Consider the following 22038-nt stretch of genomic DNA (forward strand, 5'->3'; position numbering starts at 1 on the left):
ATCAATATCGTGGCATAATTTGTATATTTTTCGCCCAGTAACGACTTGTAACAAGTCCTCTGAGAAACTCATCACTTAGATATAGAGCCCACATTTCCTAAAAGCAAGGAGGTAGAATCCTTTGTGGTGTTCACCTATCACTATCTTGCAGGCGCCTCCTCACGGAGTTATTTCTGTTTGCCGCGCCTTCCCATCAATCGTTATTTTCAGACAGTGATGAATGTAAACGACGATTATTATTAGCACATCCTGGAAAACAAATAAATACACAAGATTGCAGACCAGCATTGAAGACGCATCTATCAACACGATGGCATTAGTCAGATACTCAGGCAGCAGCAGCCGGCCGAGGCACGAGCAGCAACAGGGAAGTAACCTATTTTGCGACATTTCACGAGTTCCTAGCCATGACTGAATTGTATAGTTACATCTGTGTGCTTTGGTAGTTTAGTTTCTTAAGTTTCTGCGTGTTAATTTAATATTCAGTAAACACAGTTCTTGCATCTTCATTTTTATCGGAAAGTAAGCAGATTTTGCGATATTTTGCAAATTCTTAATCAGGACCGAATTATTTAGTCTCACATGTGTGCTTTATAGTTCAGTTTGTGAATTCCTTTGATTTAATCTAATTTATTAAACACTGTTCTTACGTTTTTCTCTGTGTCTACAGCAGAGTTCCATAATGCGTGTCGATTGTCCTTTGTCTGTCTGTGTAGTGTAGTTTGGTTCAAATGGCTCTAAGCACTATGGGACTTAATATATGAGGTCATCAGTCCCCTAGACTTAGAACTACGTAAACCTAACTAACCTAAGGACATCACAAAGATCCATGTCTGAGGCAGGATTCGAACCTGCGACCGTAGCAGTCGCGTGGTTCCGGACGGAAGCGCCTAGAACCGCTCGGCCACAACGGCCGGCGTGGTGTAGTTTCCTATGGTCTTTAGTATCGATCTGGACTGTGACTGCTGTGTGCGGATGCTAGCCGAGTTGGTGACACTTAGCTCTTAGCTCCAGGTTGTGATGGCTTTGGTTACACACCTTGAAGCTGCAGCAGATGGGCTACACTGTTGTGGGCCCACCGTGGGGATCCAAAGGACGTCCAGCACGTCATAGTCCGATAATCGGTCCGCAATGGTGACCAGCCCAGTTACTGCTCGCACTGAGGTTGACCCATCACCCATGGTCAGTGGGAGGCAGCCATGGGCATGGCAAGCGGTGAACGACTTCGCAGAGGGCCGCATGTAAGGACTCCCTGCTTAATCTGACGAACAGATTCCAGGTGCTGTCCGTGGCTGACACTGTTCCTCAGCCAGATGCAGTCCCTTGTCCTGTTTCAGAGTAAACCTCTCAGCTTGTGAGATCCAGGCAATCGCAGAGGGTGGGATTATTGGTCGTTGGGAGCTCCAATGTTAGGCGTGTTGTGGGACTGCCTAGGGACATGGCAGGCCAAGGAGAGGAAGAAAGCCAATGGACACTCCGTATACTAACTAGATGGAGTCATTCCAGACTTGTAACAGATCCTTCTGGATGCCATGAAGAGCACAGGGTGCAGCTAACGGCAGGTAGTGGCTCACGTCGGTAACAATTATGTGTATCGTTTTGGACTGGAAGGGATTCTCTCTGGTTTCGACCTGCTAACAGAAGTGGTAAAGCTGGAGTCTTGCTTGTGAGATGAAAGCAGAGCTGACCATATGCAGCGCAGTCGACAAGACCGATTGAGGACGTCAAGTATAGATCTGAGTGGAGGGTCTAAATCAGAGGCTGAGATGGTTCTGCGACCGTGAAGGCTGCAGATTCCTTGACTAGTGCCATAGGGTGATTGAGTTTCGGGTTCCGCCAAATAGGTCAGGAGTCCACTACGCGCAGGAGGCCGCTACACGGATAGCAGGGCATGTGTGGCGTTGGCTGGGCAATTTTTTAGGTTAGAGGGTCTCGGGGAAACATAAAAAGGGCTTCAAGCTAAAAGGGGGCACGTCGAACACAGGAAGAATGAAGATGCAGGAAACATCGGTATAGCAGTTCTAAACTGTCGTAGTTGTGTAGAGCTCCAAGCGCTAATGGAAAACACTGATGCTCAAATCGTTATAGGCGATGAAAACTGGCTAAAGCCAGAGATAAATTCAGCCGAAATTTTTGGAAAGGACCTAACTGTGTTCAGAAAGGAAAAGGCTAAACACAGTTGGCAATGGGGTGCTTGTTGCTGCTAGAAGTAGTTTATCTTATAGTGAAACTGAAGTGCATAGTGATGTGTTGGCAGAAGAGCCAACACCGTGTAGCTAGAGGAGGCCGAAATACACGTGTTTAAGCTCACGCAGACTGGCGTGAGGTCTGGAACAGGACAAGTATTTGAGAAATTAGAAAAACGGATGCATTTGGTGTAATACTTAACTTTAATCCATAATTGGAGAGCATCACTCTTGATGATACAGGATTTACAATCTCAATATAAACTGGTAATGGCGCCTTGCTAGGTCGTAGCAAATGACGTAGCTGAAGGCTATGCTAACTGACGTCTCGGCAAATGAGAGCGTATTTGTCAGTGAACCCTTCCTAGCAAAGTCGGCTGTACAACTGGGGCGAGTGCTAGGACGTCTCTCTAGACCTGCCGTGTGGCGGCGCTCGGTCTGCAATCACTGATAGTGGCGACACGCGGGTCCGACGTATACTACCGGACTGCGGCCGATTTAAAGGCTACCACCTAGCAAGTGTGGTGTCTGGCGGTGACACCACACATAGATCCTTTGAGTTAGAATGGGTAGAGGTCATTCTTAGCAACCGGAATAAAATAATAATTGTATCCTTTTACCGACATCCCAACACATATGATATAACTGCTAAAACATTCAAAGAAAACTTAAGTTTGATTTTTAACACGGACCGACTCATACAATTAAAGTTGGTGCTGAATTTAATATAGCCTCGATTTTTTGGTGAAAATACATGTTTAAATCAGGAGGTATGCATAAAACATCATTCGAAACTGGGCTAAACGCATTCTTTCAAAATTATTTCGAGCAGTTAGTTAATGAGCCCATGCGAACAGTAAACAGTTGTGAAAACCTGCTTGACCCCTTAGCTACAAATAATCGTGAGCTAATAACGAACATCAAAACGGATACAGATTAGTGAAAAGAGGGTTGTCGTAACGAGACGGTATGGTAATCTCAAAATCCTCCAAAACTCAACGAAAAATACACCTATTCGAAAAAGCAGATAAAAATTCACTTGACGCCTGCCCGAGAGACAATTTTCACTCTCTTCCAAATTAACAATGTAAGTTTAAACCAGATATGGCTTGAATTCAAAGAAATAATATCGACAGCAATTGAGAGATGTATACCAAATAAATTAACAAACACTGGAGGTGATCCCCACTTGGTACACAAAACGGGTCAGAACATTGCTGCAGAAACAACGAAAAAAGCATGCCAAATTTAAACGAACGCAAAATCTCCAAGATTGGTGATCTGTTGCAGAAGCTCGAAATTCAAGGTAGACATCAATGCGAGATGTTTCTAATAGCTTCCACAACGATACTTCATCTAGAAACCTGGCAGAAAATCCAAAAAGATTCTGGCCGTATGTAAAGCATGCTAGCGGCAAGACACAATCAATACCTTCTTTGCGCAATAACAATCGAAATACTATAGACGACATAGCAGAGTTACTAAACACAGCCTTCCGAAATTCCTTCACCAAAGAAGACGAAGTAAATGTTACATAATTAGAATCAAGAAAGCTGCCAACATGAGTATCCTAGAAGCAGGTATCCTTGGAGTAGTGATGCAACTTAAATCACTTAACAAAAGCAAACCTTCCGGTCCAGACTGTATACCAATCAGGTTCTTTTCAGGTGCAATAGCTCCATACTTAACAATCATACACAACCGTTCGCTCGACGAAAGATCCGTACCCAAAGACAGGAAAGTCGCATCAATATTCATGAAAGGTAGTAGGAGTAATCCACTAAATTACAGGCGAATATCATTAACATCAATACACATCAGGATTTTTTAATATATATTGTGTTCGAACATTATGAATTATCTCGAAGGGAATGGACTATTGACACACAATCAACACAGTTCTAGAAAACATCGTTCTTGTGAAACACAATCAGCTTTTGACTCACACGATATGTTGAGTGCTGTTGACAAGGAATTTCAAATTGATTCTATATTTCTAGATTTTCAAAAGGCTTTTGACACTGTACCATTCAAGCAGCTTGTAGTGAACTTGCGTGCTTACGGAATATCGTCTCAGTTATGTGACTGTATTCGTGATTTCCTGTCAAATAGGCCACAGTTCGTAGTAATTAAAGTCATAGTGTTCCACAGAAGTGATTTCTTGCGTTCCCCAATCTAGTTTTATAGGACAACTGCTGTTCCTTATCCATACAAACCAGTGGCGTAGCGTGAGGGGAGACTTTGAGTCTTAGTCTCCCCTGTATTCGTCCTTAAAAAAGCTGCAATAGTAATTCATAACAGAAATATAAACAACTTTCTGCTAAGAGCACTAAATGTGCGAAGACATCAGTTTTGTAGCCCGCGCCGCCGCACCCTGTGTATTGGTGTGTCTGCCTGCTTGAGACTCGACTACTCTCAGTCTCTGCCTCCCTTCCCTTACCTGGTGGTGTGCGCCTGAGCGTTCTCGGCTCCCCTCCACTTCCCCTCTTCCACGAAGGTCGGTGCGCTGTACTTGGCTAGCAGGTATCGAGACTAGTCTCTGCCGCATGGTTTGTGTTCATATTCATTCTTGTGTGATTTTAGTGCATATTTTCGTTGTGTCGCCAACATGAGTGAGCCAGCAACTGAACACCTTATAGAATCTTTATAAAAAATGCATTTTTCTACATTAACGTACGAAAACAAGTGCGAATTGAAGGACAAACGACCTACTTCTATACTCAGTGTAGTATTAAGTGAAGCCAAACAAAAACGCACTTTTCAGACAGCCAAGTACGAAAAGTATTCTTGGCTGACTGCGAATGCAGTTAATAACTGATTGTATTGTTATATCGGTCTTCTGTTTGGTGGTGAAAAGGAATGATGCAATGAGGGCGTTTGTGCAGTAAAGAACTTTGACAGGAAAGCACAAAAGCACCAGGTATCAAAACGTCACCTGCAGAACAAAGAATCATTTCAGTTATTGAGCAAATGTAGAATTGCCCTTTCTGAAGCCGTTCGTCTGACAGCAATAAAATACAACAAACAAGTTGCATCCACCAGAAGAGTATTGGCTCATCTTATTCACGCAATTGTATTTCTTTGTAAACAAGAACTAGCCTTTCACTGCCATCCAGAAGACGAATTCTGCAGCAACAAAGGTAACTATCTGGAACAGTTGGATTTACTATCTCAAGGAGAGCAGTTAATCTGAGACTTTCTGTCATCATCTTCAAGCTTTAAAGGAACTTCTCCAGATATACAGAATGATGTAATAGAAATGATAACTCTGGCAGTTAATGAGAAAATAAAATCTGAAATTCAGAACTGTAATTTCATTTCGATTCAAGCTGATGAAACATTAGATGTGTCATGCAAGAGTCAAATGAGTATAATATTCAGGTACTGTATAGCAGAAAAGATTCGTTGGATTTTACGATGTTTCTGGAAATAAAACTGCTGAAGGTTTGTCAAACATTATTCATGCAGTATTGAAAAAATGGAATGTGGAAGGAAAAGTGGTTGGTAAAACATATGATGGCGCTTCAGTAATGGCGGGCAGAGAAAGAGGACTACAACGTATGATGAAGCAGTTCTGTCCCTGTGCGCTGTTTATTCATTGCTACGCACACCAACCGAATTTGGTACTGTTACAGGTCTCCAAAATCGTATGACAAGTACGCATGTTTGTAAGTGATCTTACTGCATTCCATTCGTTTCCCAGCAAATCATCAAAACGAACTGTATTGCTAACTGAGACAGGATTTAAACTGCCACATACAAGCAACAGCCGCTCGGGATTAGCCGAGCCGTCTTAGGCGCTGCAGTCATGGGCTGTGCGGCTGATTCCGGCGGAGGTTCGAGTCCTCCCTCGGGCATGGGTTTGTGTGTTTGTCCTTAGGATAATTTAGGTTAAGTAGTGTGTAAGCTTAGGGACTGATGACCTTAGGAGTTAAGTCCCATAAGATTTCACACACATTTGAACATTTTTTTGCAAGCAACACTCGCTGGAACTTTCGTTCCAGGGCAGTTTCAACAACATCTAGTCATTTTTCAGGGCTATATAGTGTTTTTTATTATATATTTGATGACCCAGAATCTTTGAGCTGTGCTGTGGGAATGAAACGGCGGATGGGTGATCCTACGTTTGTCTACTTGCTTTGTTTCTGCCGAGGGTGCTTTGTTTATATTGATCATCTCTCTAATGTTCTGCAGTCAAAATCTGTCAGTATAACTGCTTGCCACGACGAAATAAGAATTTTTTTGAGAAACATACGACAATTAAGAATGGAAACATTCGTTGATGAATGCATTGAATGCAGCTTGTGTTTGAATGGCAACTTATCATTGTGTGATACTTAAAAGACATCCCTCAGGGCCCTAAAGTACGAGATACTGGATTTGCAAATTGTTCGGATGGAAAGAAAGTTTCAAGACGTTCCACAAATTCAGTTTGTTGAACTTGTGAACGAAAAGTGTTTCCCGAACTATCAAACAGAATTCCCAAAGTGGAAACTGCTTCAATTGTTAGAACAGTACCCCTTTTTCAAACAAGAACAACTTGAAAATGAACTGTGTAACATATACGCTGATGAAAAGAAACACTTATCTCCCAGAATCCTCTTAAAGTTCATTGTCAAAAATGATTTAGACTCCGTTTATGAAGAAACACCGAAGTTCCTGCGTTTGGTTTTGACTCTACCCGCAACTACAGCAAGCAGTGAACGAAGCGTGAGTACTCTTAAGCAAGTGAAGAATTATTTAAGAAATTCAATGTCTAACATTCGGCTGTCGTGTTTGAGCACGTTAGCAATAGAAAAGACACTACTTGGAGAGCTATCCAGTGATCAGATCTTTGTAGGCCGAGTTATAGACTTATTCTTGGAAAGAAAAGACAGGCGCATTGCACTTGTGTACAAGAAAATATAAGTGCTTCTTCTCTTGCTACTGGAGTTCTACAAATTTGTTTTCGTTTCTTTAACAAGTTATTATTATTATTAGTGGCGGTGGTAGTGGTAGTGGTAGTAACAGTCGTAGTAGTAGCAGTAGTTGTTGTTTGATGCATTTTGTTTCATTTGTTTAAATTATTGTACTATTTTGTGTCCCTATAATAACTGCAAAGTCTCCCCAACCTTTACAACCACGCTACGCCACTGATACAAACGATTTAGGTGACAATCTGAGCAGCCGTCTTAAGCTGTTTGCAGATGGTGCTGTCGTTTATCGTCTAGTAAAGCCATCGGGAGACAAAAAAATTGCAAAAAGATTTAGAAACGATATCTGTATGGTCCTAAAATAGGCAATTGTCCCCAAATAAAGAAATGTGAGAGATCATCCAGGTGAATGCTAAAAGTAATTCGTTAAACTTTCCTTGCACGATAATTCAATCAAATCTAAAGCTGTAAATTCAACTAAATACCTAGGAATTAGAGTTACGAACAACTTAAATTTGAAAGAACACATAGAAAATGTTGTGGGATAGGCAAACCAAAGACTGCGTTTTACTGGCGGAAGAATTAGAAGATGCAACAGATCTACTAAAGAGACTGCCTACGCTACGCTTGTCCATGCTATTTTGGAGTCTGCTGTGTGGCGTGGGATTCTTACCAGAGGGGATTAACGGAGTACATGGAGAAGGTTCATAGTAGAGCACCAAGTTTTGTATTATCGCGAAATAGGGGAGAGATTGTCACTGACATGATAGAGGTTTTGTTTTGGGACGGACATCATTAAAATAAAGGTTTTTTTTCGTTGCAACGGAATCTTCTCACGAAATTTCAATCACGAACTTTCTCCTCTGAATGCGAAAACATTTTGTTGACGCCGACCAACACAGGGAGAAACGATCATCATAATAAAACAAGGGAAACCAGAGCTCGTGAGGAAATATATAAGTGTTGTTTTTCCTGCTCTCTGTTCGAGATTGGAATACTAAGAAAGGACAAGTTACTCTCTCATCTACGAGTATTCTTCATGAAGATTTTGTTACAACGTTACGCAACTTGTGCGGAACTTCAGAAAGTTAACGACCTGAGCAGGTGTTGAAGGAGCCTGGTAGGACGCTAAAAGCGTGAGGTATTTTTATGGTTCTTAGTTCGTAGAAACGGCATGTTTGGAAGTTGAAAGCAAGGGGCGGCATGCCCATTCGTCAGTAAATCTTGCCGGACGGGCCCTCGGCTGTATAGGGCTGACATAGCACTTCCTAGTCGAGACGGGTTTCCAGCATGACAATGTCCGCTATACCTGTATCGGCGCCAGCCAAAAGCTGGGCTGTGGGCGACGGGCTGAAGGGACGAGTCTACACAGTGGAGTCATAAACCATTGTGGGCTGCGCTACGGCTAATAAAAATTCACAAGTTTTCGTGTTCGCCGAAACTGCAAATAGGCCTGTGACCCACTTCCATTGGCCGCCTTGGTCGTAATAGAAATGCTGGCGTCTGGGAAACTCTTAGACATAGAATTTTTATTACACCTCATAGCTAGGACTAACTTGCTCCAAGGCACAGGTAATTTAGATAAAGATCTGTAAGACTGTATCTGTTCGCTTGTTGCCATCGGAAGCAACGCGACTTCGGAGAAAAACATCTTCTCCCACCGCGAAAACTTAAAAAAGTCAGTATTTGGCGGTTTCTCTTTTTCCAGAGATGCAGGTCTCTTAACTCTTGCGCTTGGTTCGTCGTGAGTTTGTGCTGTCACGTAGGATGGGAGATTTAGCGCCTCTAAAGCTCTGTGGTTGGCTCAAGACGGGCTGAAGGCGGTGTCATTCATGCACTTTGTGGAAAAACGGAATTTTGTTTTATCTGGAGAGGTGCAAGGCTCTCTGGTTCTGGACTACAGTCTGGAAGCAACCTCTAATCGAAGCTATGGCATGTGTGGTTGGTACTTGGCACCTGTCCTAAGACTGACTTCACTTGTGAGTAGTTAGACCGGGGAGCCTGTGGTGAATTTTCACTGTACTGACAGTGTGACTTCAAACTCGTGGACTACTTGTTTGCTGAGGGCACACTTATTCGTTCTTGGTTTACCAGTCTTGAGGTTTGGCATCCTTGTGCGCTCTGTCGTATAAGTGAGCCAGATTCGTAATTGGTACGACCAGCGAACGGGTGTGTAACACACTGAAATCTACCGAGATTTCAGGGCTCTATTAGAGAGTAAATTGCGATCCGTCTGCCTGATCGCTATATCGTGAAATTTTGCATTTCTTTCGTGGCTGCGATAGATTCACAGGTGCCGGCTTACGTCTCGTCTCTACTGCACACGTCCCGCCAGCTGCAAGTTACTTCGCTGTAAAAGCAAACAGGGTAACGTACCGCTGCTCTGGCCTTGTCTGGGCGTACAAATCCCAGTCGCCACTTGCTCTCAGCCTCACCCATATAGACTTCTGTAGATCATCAAAGTCTGCACAGCGTCAGAACAATTCAGATAACGCCATACACATTTTTAGGGCCAAAGTACTTGACTCACTTTTGCTACCCAGGGTCCTTCTCCATTGTGGTCTTAAACCACCTGTTAGTTGTTTACAATACTCTAACAAAATTTATTTGACTTTAAATATGTCTGCCTTTGTTTTTTTTGGGGGGGGGGGGAGGGGGAAATAAATGTTGTCAGTAAACTAAATTTTGCTTTTCTCAATCAAATCATCCCTTTTATATAGTCGCCCCAAGCGTCATCTTTCACTGTGTACGACCCTGCCAGGTTCTCAATCATTTTTTTATATAGCCCACAAACTGGCTCACTTTCACTTTGGCGTCCCTGCCAGGATTACTTTCATTTTGGCGTCCCCTGCCAGAATTTCCTTTCATTGTGGCGTCCCCTGCCACGATCACCTTTCAATAGTAGAGAATTGTTGTGAAGGTGGTTCGATGAACCCTCTGCCAGACACTTAAGTGTGACTTGCGAATTATCCATCTAGATGTAGAATACGAATTGAAAGTCAGTGAGACTTTGAACTGGGGCAATAGATAGCAGATAATCCAAGGAAGTTATTTGCTGGATTTCAAGGGCCAGTAAAAGATGGAAGTGACGAGCTAATGGAAGGTGCGTAAATGATATTAGAAACTAGCGGTGGCTCAGGCTGATTAAGTGGAAAAGAAAGAAAAGTGAAACCAAGCGTTCTAATATGTATGGGGTTTGGATATACGTTCTAATCTCCTCCTCTCCCCTGCCTCCGTTCGTCTCCACCTCCCCCTTTTTTTATCCATTTCCTACTCCTCCCACTGTCTCACTATCCATGTCCTCCTGGCTCCTTTTCTCCCCCTCTCAGCATCTCTTTCTACCCCTCCCCCCCTCTTTATTCATCTTCACCTGCCCATATGTCCATTCTACCCACCTCGTCTTCCTTGACCTTGCCGGCCGAAGCGGCCGTGCGGTTATAGGCGCTGCAGTCTGGAACCGCAGGACCGCTACGGTCGCAGGTTCGAATCCTGCCTCGGGCATGGATGTTTGTGATGTCCTTAGGTTAGTTAGGTTTAACTAGTTCTAAGTTCTAGGGGACTAATGACCTCAGCAGTTGAGTCCCATATGCTCAGAGCCATTTGAACCATTTTGAACCTTGACCTTGAGCCTCGTTTATTATTGTTGCAAATTCCGACTCTGAAGTAGTATTCTAATCATAAACCAATAAGCCATAAATAAAACTTCCCTGTTTGCTAACAACGTTCCACTATCGCTTCCTTTATATAAATATTTATATACTAAAAGGTATATAGTCTATGTGTGTCTAAACTTTTGTTACAGTAACGTGTAAATATTTGAAGTAAATCGGAAAGGCACTTTGAGATTTTTGGTAACAGTGTTTTCCTTTCTGTCACACACACACACACACACACACACACACACACACACACACACAAACACAAACACAAATGTATCCGTATTAAAGAATTATCTACCTAAATTCAACGTTGTAGCAACATTTCAGAGCAATCGATCAAGAACTCTCGGAGATTAACGATTTTAAATACTCGCGGTACTGTTTTCTGTATGCGTTTTTGGCGGACGGGAATAGGTCCCTTCCAAGTGGCGGCCTCTTGGTGTCCGTCCGTTACTGCCACATGGAGAGTTCAGACGGTAAGGTGTACAGCTGCCATGTAGGCTGCACGCATGTCCGAGGTGTCCGAATGGTTGCCGATCGCTTTTGCAGAGAACCCCGGTATAGCAACATACATATGTCATATATACCAGATGGTGTTCCAATAGGCATATGAAAAAATACTTGAGTATTCGAAAGCAATGTTGTGTCAAAACCTTAAAGCAGTCTGTGAATAAGTTTCTGAGATCTGATATTTTGAAGAAACTAGCATCTACGTTTTAACTTGTATAGAAACTGTAAATGTTCTCAATCGCAAATCTCCGGAAGGCACAAGGTTGGCTTGGAATATGCGTGTGATTTTATATAGCTCAACTATTTTTTAATATGTGTGATACATAATTTTTATGAATTTAATAATAGGGAAACGTTTTATATACACTGAAGCGCCAAAGAAACTGGTATCGGCATACGTATTCAAATACAGAAATATGTAAACAGTCAGAATACGGCACTGCGGTCGGCAATGCCTATATAAGACAAAAACTGTCTGGCGCAGTTGTTAGATCGGTTACTCTTGCTGCAATGGCTGGTTATGAAGATTTAAGTGACTTTGAACGTGGTGTTATAGTCGGCGCACGAGCGATGGGACACAGCATCTCTGAGGTAACTATGAAGCGGGGATTTTCCGGTATGACCGTTTCACGAGTGTACCATGAATGTCAGGAATCCGGTAAAATATCAAATCTCCGACATCGCTGCGGTCGGAAAAAGATCCTGCAAGAACGGGACCAGCGACGACTGAAGGGAATCGTTCAACGTGACAGAAGTGCAACCCTTCCTCAGATTTCAATGTTGGGCCATCAATAAGCGTCAGCGTGCGAACCATTCAACGAAACATCATCGATGTGGGCTTTCGGAGCCAAAGATCCACTCGTGTACTCTTGATGACTGCACAACACAAAACTTTACACCTCTTCTAGGCCCGTCAACACCGACATTGGATGCTTGATGACTGGAAACACGTTGCCTGGTCGGGCGAGTCTCGTTTCAAATTGCATCAAGCGGATGGACGCATACGGGTATGGAGACAGCCTCATTAATCCATGGGCCCTGCATGTCAACAGGGATTGTTCAAGTTTGTGGAGGCTCTATAATGGTGTGTGGCGTGAGCAGTTGGAGTGATAGGGATCCCCTGATACGTCTAGATACGACTCTGACAGGAAAAACGTACATAAGCATCCTGTCTGATTACCTGCAGCCATTCATTTCATGTCCATTGCGCATTCCGACGGACTTCAGCAATCCCACTTCGACAATGTGACACCCCACACGTCCAGAACTGCTGCAGGGTGGCTCCAGGAATACTCTTCTGAAATGTCGTGCGGTAGCGTTCTCGCTTCCCATGCCCGGGTTCCCGGGTTCGATTCCCATCGGGGTCAGGGATTTTCTCTGCCTCATGATGACTGGGTGTTGTGTGATGTCCTTAGGTTAGTTAGGTTTAAGTAGTTCTAAGTTCTAGGGGACTGATGACCATAGATGTTAAGTCCCATAGTGCTCAGAGCCATTTGAACCATTTTTCAACTCTTCTGAATTTAAACACTTCCGATGGCCATCAAACTTCACTGGTATGCCTAGCAAAGTGGTGTTCACAAGAGATCTCCACCCATTCGTTCTCTTACGGATTTGTGGACAGCTCTGCAGGATTCATGGTATCATTACCATCCAGCACTACTAAGACATTAGTCGAGTCCATACAATGTCGCGTTGCGTATCTATAACACGCCTGTATTATAATGCAAGTCGATCAAGAATTTTCGGAGACACATGCTTTTGAAGAAACGAACATCTACATATTTATTCATATAGATGTGCATGGCTGAAGGCAAGCAGCATAGTTGAGGGTCTCCCTGCAAGCAGTCGATGTGATCGTAAGCTCGCCGGAAGACATGTTAGTCAGTACATAAAGAAAAACACTGAAATAAATCATGGGAATGAAGTGGTGTGTAAATGATAGTTGAATGGAGTCTGTACAGTAACATAAGGAGACCTGACAGATTGACAGAAAGGAGATATGGACGTCCCCACGATCACACCGTGAATGAAATTTCCCGATTTGCTGGTGTATAAATGCGGACTGTGTATCACTCACTGGCATGTAAATCGGTGTCCTAAGGTATCCTAACCAACAGGGATCTGAAATGAGGGTGACACCATGTCAATGACAATCGGCTTAAAAACCAACTGGAATTGCTTCTGTCTCTGAAAGCAGGTCCATCTCAATCAGTTGGCGAGCAAACATTTGGAACAGCAACGGATATTTTAAATCGACAATCTTGCAAAAAAGGCAGATAAAGCTGCACTTGTTCAGTAGGACAAATAACAAAACAGGACAGTGGGTGTTTGGAAGCGCGCTGTGCGTTCCAACGCTCTTTTAATACGACGCGGGACATCGAGTGCACAGACAGCGCGCAATGAGGCGTTTCATCGTTAGTTCGTGGAGAATGTAGTTCAGATCAGAGGCAATTCTGCAATTTTTTGGAAGTGCTTTTTGTACGATGACTTGGGCCACTCGTTCAGACTATGTTGTGCATGACCAGGACTTTTCCTCGGTGATTAGTGTCAGCCGTTCTTCTGCATCTTCATGATCAGTATGCTGTGGACACTCCCATCTTGCTAGTTAACGATGACCGTTTTCGCAAGGTGCACCCGTATGTTTCTAGTTTGACGAACATGCAGGCATCCTTTCGCACCTCGAATGGCCCGGTAAATTACTTGGTTTTGATTACATAGAAACTGGGATCGTACGGAACATCGGGTGAAACATTTACATATAGACTGCCTGACAAAAGGAAAACAGTCAAGCACCCAGAAGGAGAGGAGGAAATTAAATTAAAATACACGGCTTCAGAGGGTATGTGTTACACACATTACAAAATCTAGTCATATTTATAAAGAACATGACAGCATAAGCTCACCTATCTACACTCATGCTCATAAATTAAGAATAATTGCGATACGTCGACCGAGAGCATCCCAGACGTGCTCGATGGGGTTTAGGTCTGGAGAACAGGCAGGCCACTACACTCGCCTGATATCTTCTGTTTCAAGGTACTCCTCCAAATGGCAGCTCGGTGGGGCCGTGCATTATCATCCATCAGGAGAATGGTGGGTCCCACTGCACCCCTGAAAAGGCGGACATACTGGTGCTAAATGACGTCCCGATACACCTGACCTGTTACAGTTCCTCTGTCAAAGACATGCAAGGGCGTACGTGCACCAATCATAATCCAACCCTACACCATCAAATCACGACCTCCATACAGGTCCCTTTCAAGGACATTAAGGAGTTGGTATCTGGTTCCTGGTTCACACCAGATGACAACCCGGCGAGAATCACTGTTCAGATTATACCTGGACTCGTTCGCTAACATAACCTGGGAGCACTGTTCCAATGACCATGTACTGTGTTCTTGACACCAGGCTTTACGGGCTCTCCTGTGACCAGGGGTCAGTGGAATGCACCATGCAGGTCTTCAGGCGAACAAACCATGTCTGTTAAGTCGTCTGTAGGCTGTGTGTCTGAAGACAACTGTTCCAGTGGCTGCAGTAAGGTACCGAGCTAGGCTGCCTGCAGTACTCTGTGGCCGTCTGCGGGCTCTGATGGTGAGATGTCGGTCTTCTTGTGGTGTTGTACACTGAGGATGTCCCCTACTGTCGCGCCTGCACACGTTTCCTGTCTGCTGAAATCATTGCCATAATCTTGAGATTACACTTTGTGGCACACAGAGAGCCCGTGCTACGACCTGCTGTGTTTGACCAGCCTCCAGTAGCCCTAGTATTCTACCCCTCATAACGTCATCAATATGTGTTCTTTGAGCCATTTTCAACACACAGTCACCATTAGCACGTCTGGAAACGTCTGCACACTTACTCGCTGCGCTTTACTCTGACATGCCCCAACACACCTCTGCGTATGTGGACTGCTGCCAGCGCCACCGCCGATGACCGCAGGTCAAATGCACCGCATGGTCATACCCCGAGCTGATTGAAACCCGCAAACCGCCCACCAGAGAGTTGTTTCACCATGTATCAGCATTGTCCTTAGTTTATGAGCATGAGTGTATATGACGCTGTATCCTATCTGGCCTGGATACAGTTGGGACTGAGTGTCATAAAACTGTTGTATCCTCTCCCGAGGCAAACTAGCCCACGAGTATCATAGCAATTTTCTAACTGATCCTTGATATCCTGGGTCCTGGCGCTGGGATGTATTTGACGTCCAGGTTGGTCTCTCACGTGTTCTGCAGGAGACAAATGTGGAGATCTCACTGGCCAAGGGAATACCTTGACACCACCGTCTGATCGACTTCAAGATACTGCACTATTCGACCAGTCGGCCAAATGGAATGAAGAGGGCGATCCAGGAAATGTTGGATTTCTTAATGAAACGGAAAGATGCGACATGACACCAACAAATCAAGGTAATATTTTACAATCAAACTGAAGAACATGAAGCATTTGAGGCTAAAAGTTGAATCAGAAACTTCAGTAAATAATTTGTGTAAAAGTTGCACATAAATTTTGTGTGTGATGCGAGGTGGCACAGAGATGATAAATAGATAACAATGATACATAGGTGTAGACAAATTTTTCTCCGATTTTTACCGAGTTATTAATTAGTTTCATTAAGAAATTTCTAACTGTTGTGAAGACTGCCATTTCTGTTGAAACCCAGTCTCAGTTGTAACCTGATCGTTTCCAACCACAGGGATACAGCTGCACCGCGTAGTCTGCCGCTAGCAGACGCCAGTGCACGGAATCTTAATGTCTCAGAGCGGTCCTTAGAGAACTGCTGCAAATGGACACAGCTGGGTTTCCCACAAAAATCGATGTCATTATTCTCTGTTGACTGTTTTCCTAGGAAGGTAGATGAAACGTGGTACTAAGGGAAAGGCAGATTTCGGTGTGGATGGGACCTTACTCAGTTACCGTTGGATGCTCAGTTTTTTTTTTTTTTTTTTATCACGTACTCTTTATTTGGAACAAATTGCATATGAGGTTGATAATAACGAATAGTTATCAAATTTGACTGTTAAGACAATATCTAATTAAAATTTCTTTAGACAAATTGCATTAATGGCTGAAGGCCTTATTGACAAGAGATTCAAATTATTTGTCGGTCGAAGGCCCCAATAGTTGTTGTTGTGGTCTTCAGTCCAGAGACTGGTTTGATGCAGCTCTCCATGCTACTCTATCCTGTGCAAGCTTGTTCTTCTCCCAGTACCTACTGCAACCTACATCCTTCTGAATCTGTTTAGTGTATTCATCTCTTGGTCTCCCTCTACGATTTTTACCCTCCACGCTGCCCTCCAATACTAAAATGGTTATCCCTTGATGCCTCAGAATGTGCCCTTCCAACCGATCCCTTCTCCTAGTCAAGTTGTGCCATAAATTTCTCTTCTCTCCAATTCTGTTCAACACCTCCTCATTAGTTATGTGATCTACCCACCTAATCTTCAACATTCTTCTGTAGCACCACATTTCGAAAGCTTCTATTCTCTTCTTGTCCAAACTATTTATCGTCCATGTTTTACTTCCATACATGGCTACACTCCATACAAATACTTCCTGACACTTAACTCTATACTCGATGTTAACAAATTTCTCTTCTTCAGAAATGCTTTCCTTGCTATTGCCAGTCTACAATTATATCCTCTCTACTTCGACCATCATCAGTTATTTTGCTCCCCAAATAGCAAAACTCATTTACTACTTTAAGTCTCTCATTTCCTAATCTAATCTCCGCAGCATCACCCGATTTAATTCGACTACATTCCATTATCCTCGATTTGCTTTTGTTGATGTTCATCTTATATACTCCATTCAACACTCTGTCCATTCCTTTCAGCTGCTCCTTCAGGTCCTTTGCTGTCTCTGATAGAATTACAATGTCATCGGCGAACCTCGAAGTTTTTATTTCTTCTCCATGAATTTTAATTCCTATCCCGAATTTTTCTTTTGTTTCCTTTACTGTTTGCTCAATGTTGAATAACATCGGGATAGGCTACAACCCTGTCTCACTCCCTTCCCAACCACTGCTTCCCTTTCATGCCCCTCGACTCTTATAACTGCCACCTGGTTTCTGTACAAATTGTAAATAGCCTTTCGCTCCCTGTATTTTACCCCTGCCCCAATAGTAATAACTCAAAAACAATTTTAGAGTTGAAGGCCTAATAGAAAATTCTTATTAAGATATTATAAAGAAAGGGACAATCATATTAAGAGACAATATCTTATTAAAAATTCTTAAGACAAAGTGCAGTCACAGTTGAAGGCCTTATTGACAATCATCACAATCTGACCAAATCAAGAGAGAAGTGGACCTCAGACAGTGCTCCAAGGATCGACCTGGTAAATGTCGCTCAACTTCATAAATGATGAGACAGGGAGCCAAGAGTAGTATCACTTAACCGGATGGCAACTCAAACTAGTGACAGTTTAAACGCCGGCCAACACTCCCGCAACATCTACCTAATGCCTGATAACCAACACAACGATGGAATAACCCTGGCAAGGAGGAACCGGCGGACAGCACTGCGTCTTCTGAATCCGGTGTTTAGAACATCCAGAATCAGAAGGAACCACTACGACCAAAGTAGTCCAAAAGAAACAGAATCAGAACCACAATCAAGGAGGCTGTCGAACAAAACGCCTTACCGGACAGTAGCGGCAAGGCGACGAAAGGTACACTGTCGCGAAAAGACGCTAACCTCCAGGGCAGGTGACTGGGACGTTACCGGCCACTAGGCAGAAAAATACCGCTGGTGGAACTTCAATTCAAACGATGCCACTTTACAAAAATTTGTCTGCTGATATTCATATCATCGACAGTACACGAACGTTAAGTTTAAAATTATCTCACTTCTCTCTTGTAGCTTTCGGTTCTTTCGATCCGATATCAGCGTTGCGTGTATAGTATAACCGCTGAACGAAGGTAATAAGGAAGATTTTGCGCCGGCCGGGGTGGCCGAGCGGTTCTAGGCGCTACAGTTTGGAACCGCGTGACCGCTACGGTCGCAGGTTCGAATCCTGCCTCGGACATCGATGTGTGTGATGTCCTTAGGTTAGCTAGGTTTAAGTAGTTCTAAGTTCTAGGGAAGTTAAGTCCCATAGTGCTCAGAGCCATTTGAACCATTTTTGAAGATTTTGCGTGATTACAAAGATACGCCACCGCCTACGACGCCGCTAGTGTCGTATTGAGATGTACGGGAGACTGTGGCGTGACGCTGTTCTGGTGGAGGAGTGCGCGGCCGCCGTGACGGGTTGGTCTCCGGTTTCTGGTCTCCCAGCTCGTGTCTCAGTTACAGGGCTGGCAGTCAGTCTTGTAGCAGCGGCGGCGGCAGCATCAGCCATGTGGCCAGTGGACATCGCGTGCGCGAGGCCCTTCCTCCTCACCGTCAACCAGAAGGCCGCTCTCGGAGGAGGCCTCTTCGTCTTGGGTATGCTACGCACGTTTCGTCTTCATACTTCGCTGAGCAAAAACAGCCGGTGGCGAGAAACGGGGGAGCACTATCACTATACATGGGACAAGTTTAATCCCGTAGCGGAAAAACGTGTTTTCTGGAAAAGAAACACTTATTCAGCTTAGTACACTTTTGTTCAAATGGCTCAAATGGCTCTGAGCACTATGGAACTTAATATCTGAGGTCATCAGTCCCCTAGAACCTAGAACTACTTAAACCTTACTAACCTAAGGACATCACACACATCCATGCCCGACGCAGGATTCGAACCTGCGACCGTAGCGGTCGAGCGGTTCCAGACTGAGGCGCCTAGAACCGCTCGGCCATAACGGCCGGCAGTACAATTTGTTCAACTGTTTTCCGGTGAATAATTTTCGCCACTGAAGTGCGGTTCGGAAAAAGGAAAAGAAACCTAAGGCTCTACTTCGGAGACAAAACGTTTTTCGGATACACATTCCTGTAGGAATTACCTCGTTTCCTTTTAAAACCATACTGGTACACCATCTCAGGTATATTTCTTTCTAATTTGTTCATGCCTCAGTTCTACCCTTTGGTAGGTCATGAATAAGAAGAATCTCTTTTACAAGCACCCCTCAACGCACTCCTCATCTAACCACAAAAAAACAACATACGGCTTTCCATACTATGTTTTGCTTGCCACGTAAAAAGTGAATTCAATCTTTTTTGTTAAGAATTCTGCTTAAAATGATAAGGCTTAAAATGATTGTTTCTGTGAGCGTAAGTGTTTCTTAGTAAACACTCAGAATACAATGCAGTCTATCACAATCCTTGGCGACATTGGTTAATTTTTTCAGTTCAGCATAATCTGTAAATTAAAATCAAACATTTCTCATTATTTTGAGTCGCAGAACAGTGTCCAATTTGTTGGTGGCATTAGGATTCCTCGGAGTGTTTGTCTATGTGATGTAATACATATCCCAGTAATGCAAACCATGGACAATTGCGTATCAACTTATTATATCTGTTCGAATATAGGAATCATGTTATCGTTTACGTAATGTTTCTCATTTCGAATTTCACCTTTTGGTTGTAGCAGAAACGTACAGTATTCGGTAATAATTACACCACTATCTATTTTCATGACTTAGAATTTTCATCAAACACATAGCGATTCCATTGTTACTGACTATGATGTTCGCTTTATGGTTCGCTACATAGCACTTACGTGTTGTGATTTTAAGTGACTAATATGGCGCCGGCCGCTGTGGCCGAGCGATTCTTGGCGCTTCAGTCCGGAACCGCGCGACTGCTACGGTCTCAGGTTCGAAGGCTGCTTCAGCCATGGATGTGTGTGGTTTCCTTAGGTCAGTTAGTTTTAATTAGTTGTAAGTTCTAGGGGACTGATGACCTCAGATGTTAAGTCCCGTAGTGCTCAGAACCATTTGAACTAATATGGCACACCTTTCTCATTGTCAATTGTCTTTCTTTCTCTTTTACTATTTCTATGAGTTTCTTTTTTCTATCTTTCTCTACCATTCCTTCCTGTTTCTTCTACCTCACCTTGTGTTCTCTCTCTCACTTTCCTCCTCGCCCATCTACCACCTCCTTCTCGTTCTCTTCCCTTTTCATTCCCCCTCCTTTCTTCTTCCTCTTCTCCCCATTTTTTCGTCTCTAATGTCTCTGCTTTTCAAAATCTTCTCTGTTTCCCTCACTTTCTCGCGATCACTTCTCTCTCCATCCTTTTCCTTATTTCTTCTAATTCTTTTCTCCCTCTCCTACCTCCGACTCCTACCTTCCACTCTCTACAGTCGCAACTAACCAGCGTTACGATTCAGAATGAATTTCGTTCCTCGATGACTGATACTCTTCTCCTTCCCACCTACTTCCCCCTCTCTCCCACTCATCTCTCACCCCTTTCCTGTCCCTCCCCCCCCCCCCCCCAGCCATCCTCCTCGTCTCTGTCTGTCTGACTCTCTCTCTCTCTCTCTCTCTCTCACCCTTTTTCCCTACATCTACTCTCTCGCTAATCATCGACCCTTTCCTCTTCGCTCTTTGCTCTTCTCTCTCACATTGTCATTATGTCGGAAACTTGTAGCCAGAGAAAGCATAAGATAGGGTTGCAGGAGGCTGAGTTTCAGAGGGTGGAGAGTATAATAGAAGGGGAGGAAGAGTGAGGACCATCCTGTCGTAAGACGCTTTTCTGCTGCGCCTTCAGACACTGCTGCCACTTTATATGTAATACTTGTAGTAATTTTATTCATCACCAGATCACTTTTACAAGAATATTGGTAGAATATGCTCATATGCCTTCAATATTCTTTCTTGGCGGTTTTTAAACGTGTTTGTTAAAATTTTGCCTTTAACGCAGTGCCTACGAGAAGAATATCATAAATATTAATGCTTTCTAGCTGTATGCAGAAATGCAGGTACACTGTGACACTTGTTGAAACTGATGATTCTCTTCTATTGTCATTGATATTATGTAACATTGTTTTGCTATGTTCTTGTAACAAAACTACCATCGAGAATTCACACAGTACTGCCTCTGCAGGCAATATTATGTGCAGCTAACCGTGACTCACCTAGCAAAATGGTAGCTTATCCTGGTAATCCTCATATATATTTTCCGTGGTTTTGCTATATCATTCGCGGGGAAGGGAGGCGGGGGGAGGGGAACTGGGCTGGTTCCAGCAGAGACCATGGCTGCTTCTTTCCCCCATCTGCTCTGAGCGAGCTAAAACTGCGCCCTAGTGACTTCAGCGATGTCCTGAGACTGGTTTGATGCAGCTCTCCATGCAAGCCTATCCTGTGCAGGCTTCTTCATCTCCCAGTACCTACTGCAACCTACATCCCTCTGAATCTGCTTAGTGTATTCATCTCTTGGTGTCCCTATACGATTTTTACCCTCCACGCTGCCATCCAATGCTAAATTTGTGATCCCTTGATGCCTCAGAACATGCCCTACCAACCGGTCCCTTCTTCTTGTCAAGTTGTGCCACAAACTCCTCTTCTCCCCTAATCTATTCAATACCTCCTCATTAGTTACGTGATCTACCCATTTAATCTTCAGCATTCTTCTGTATCACCACATTTCAAAAGCTTATATTCTCTTCTTTTCCAAACTATTTATCGCCCATGTTTCACTTCCATACAATGCTACACTCCATACAAATACTTTCAGAAACGACTTCCTGACACTTAAATCTATACTCGATGTTAAAAAATTCCTCTTCTTCAGAAACGCATTCCTTGCCATTGCCAGTCTACATTTTATATCCTCTCTACTTCGATCATCATCAGTTATTTTGCTCCCCAAATAGCAAAACTCCTTTACTACTTTAAGTGTCTCATTTCCTAA

The 22038-nt window shown here is 43.5% G+C and overlaps 1 protein-coding gene across 1 annotated transcript in view; it reads left to right on the forward strand.

Moving 5' to 3' along the window:
• Window positions 1-18588: 18588 nt before the first annotated feature.
• LOC126483885 (visual pigment-like receptor peropsin) overlaps window positions 18589-22038 on the forward strand; it is a 165396-nt gene continuing 161946 nt past the window's right edge. The window contains exon 1 of the mRNA XM_050107142.1: window positions 18589-18695. Within this exon, the coding sequence (XP_049963099.1) occupies window positions 18608-18695 (88 nt within the window). The 5' untranslated portion in view covers window positions 18589-18607. The remainder of the gene's footprint in view (window positions 18696-22038) is intronic.

The sequence above is a fragment of the Schistocerca serialis genome, chromosome 6 (assembly GCF_023864345.2).
Source record: "Schistocerca serialis cubense isolate TAMUIC-IGC-003099 chromosome 6, iqSchSeri2.2, whole genome shotgun sequence".
NCBI classification, from domain to species: domain Eukaryota; kingdom Metazoa; phylum Arthropoda; class Insecta; order Orthoptera; family Acrididae; genus Schistocerca; species Schistocerca serialis.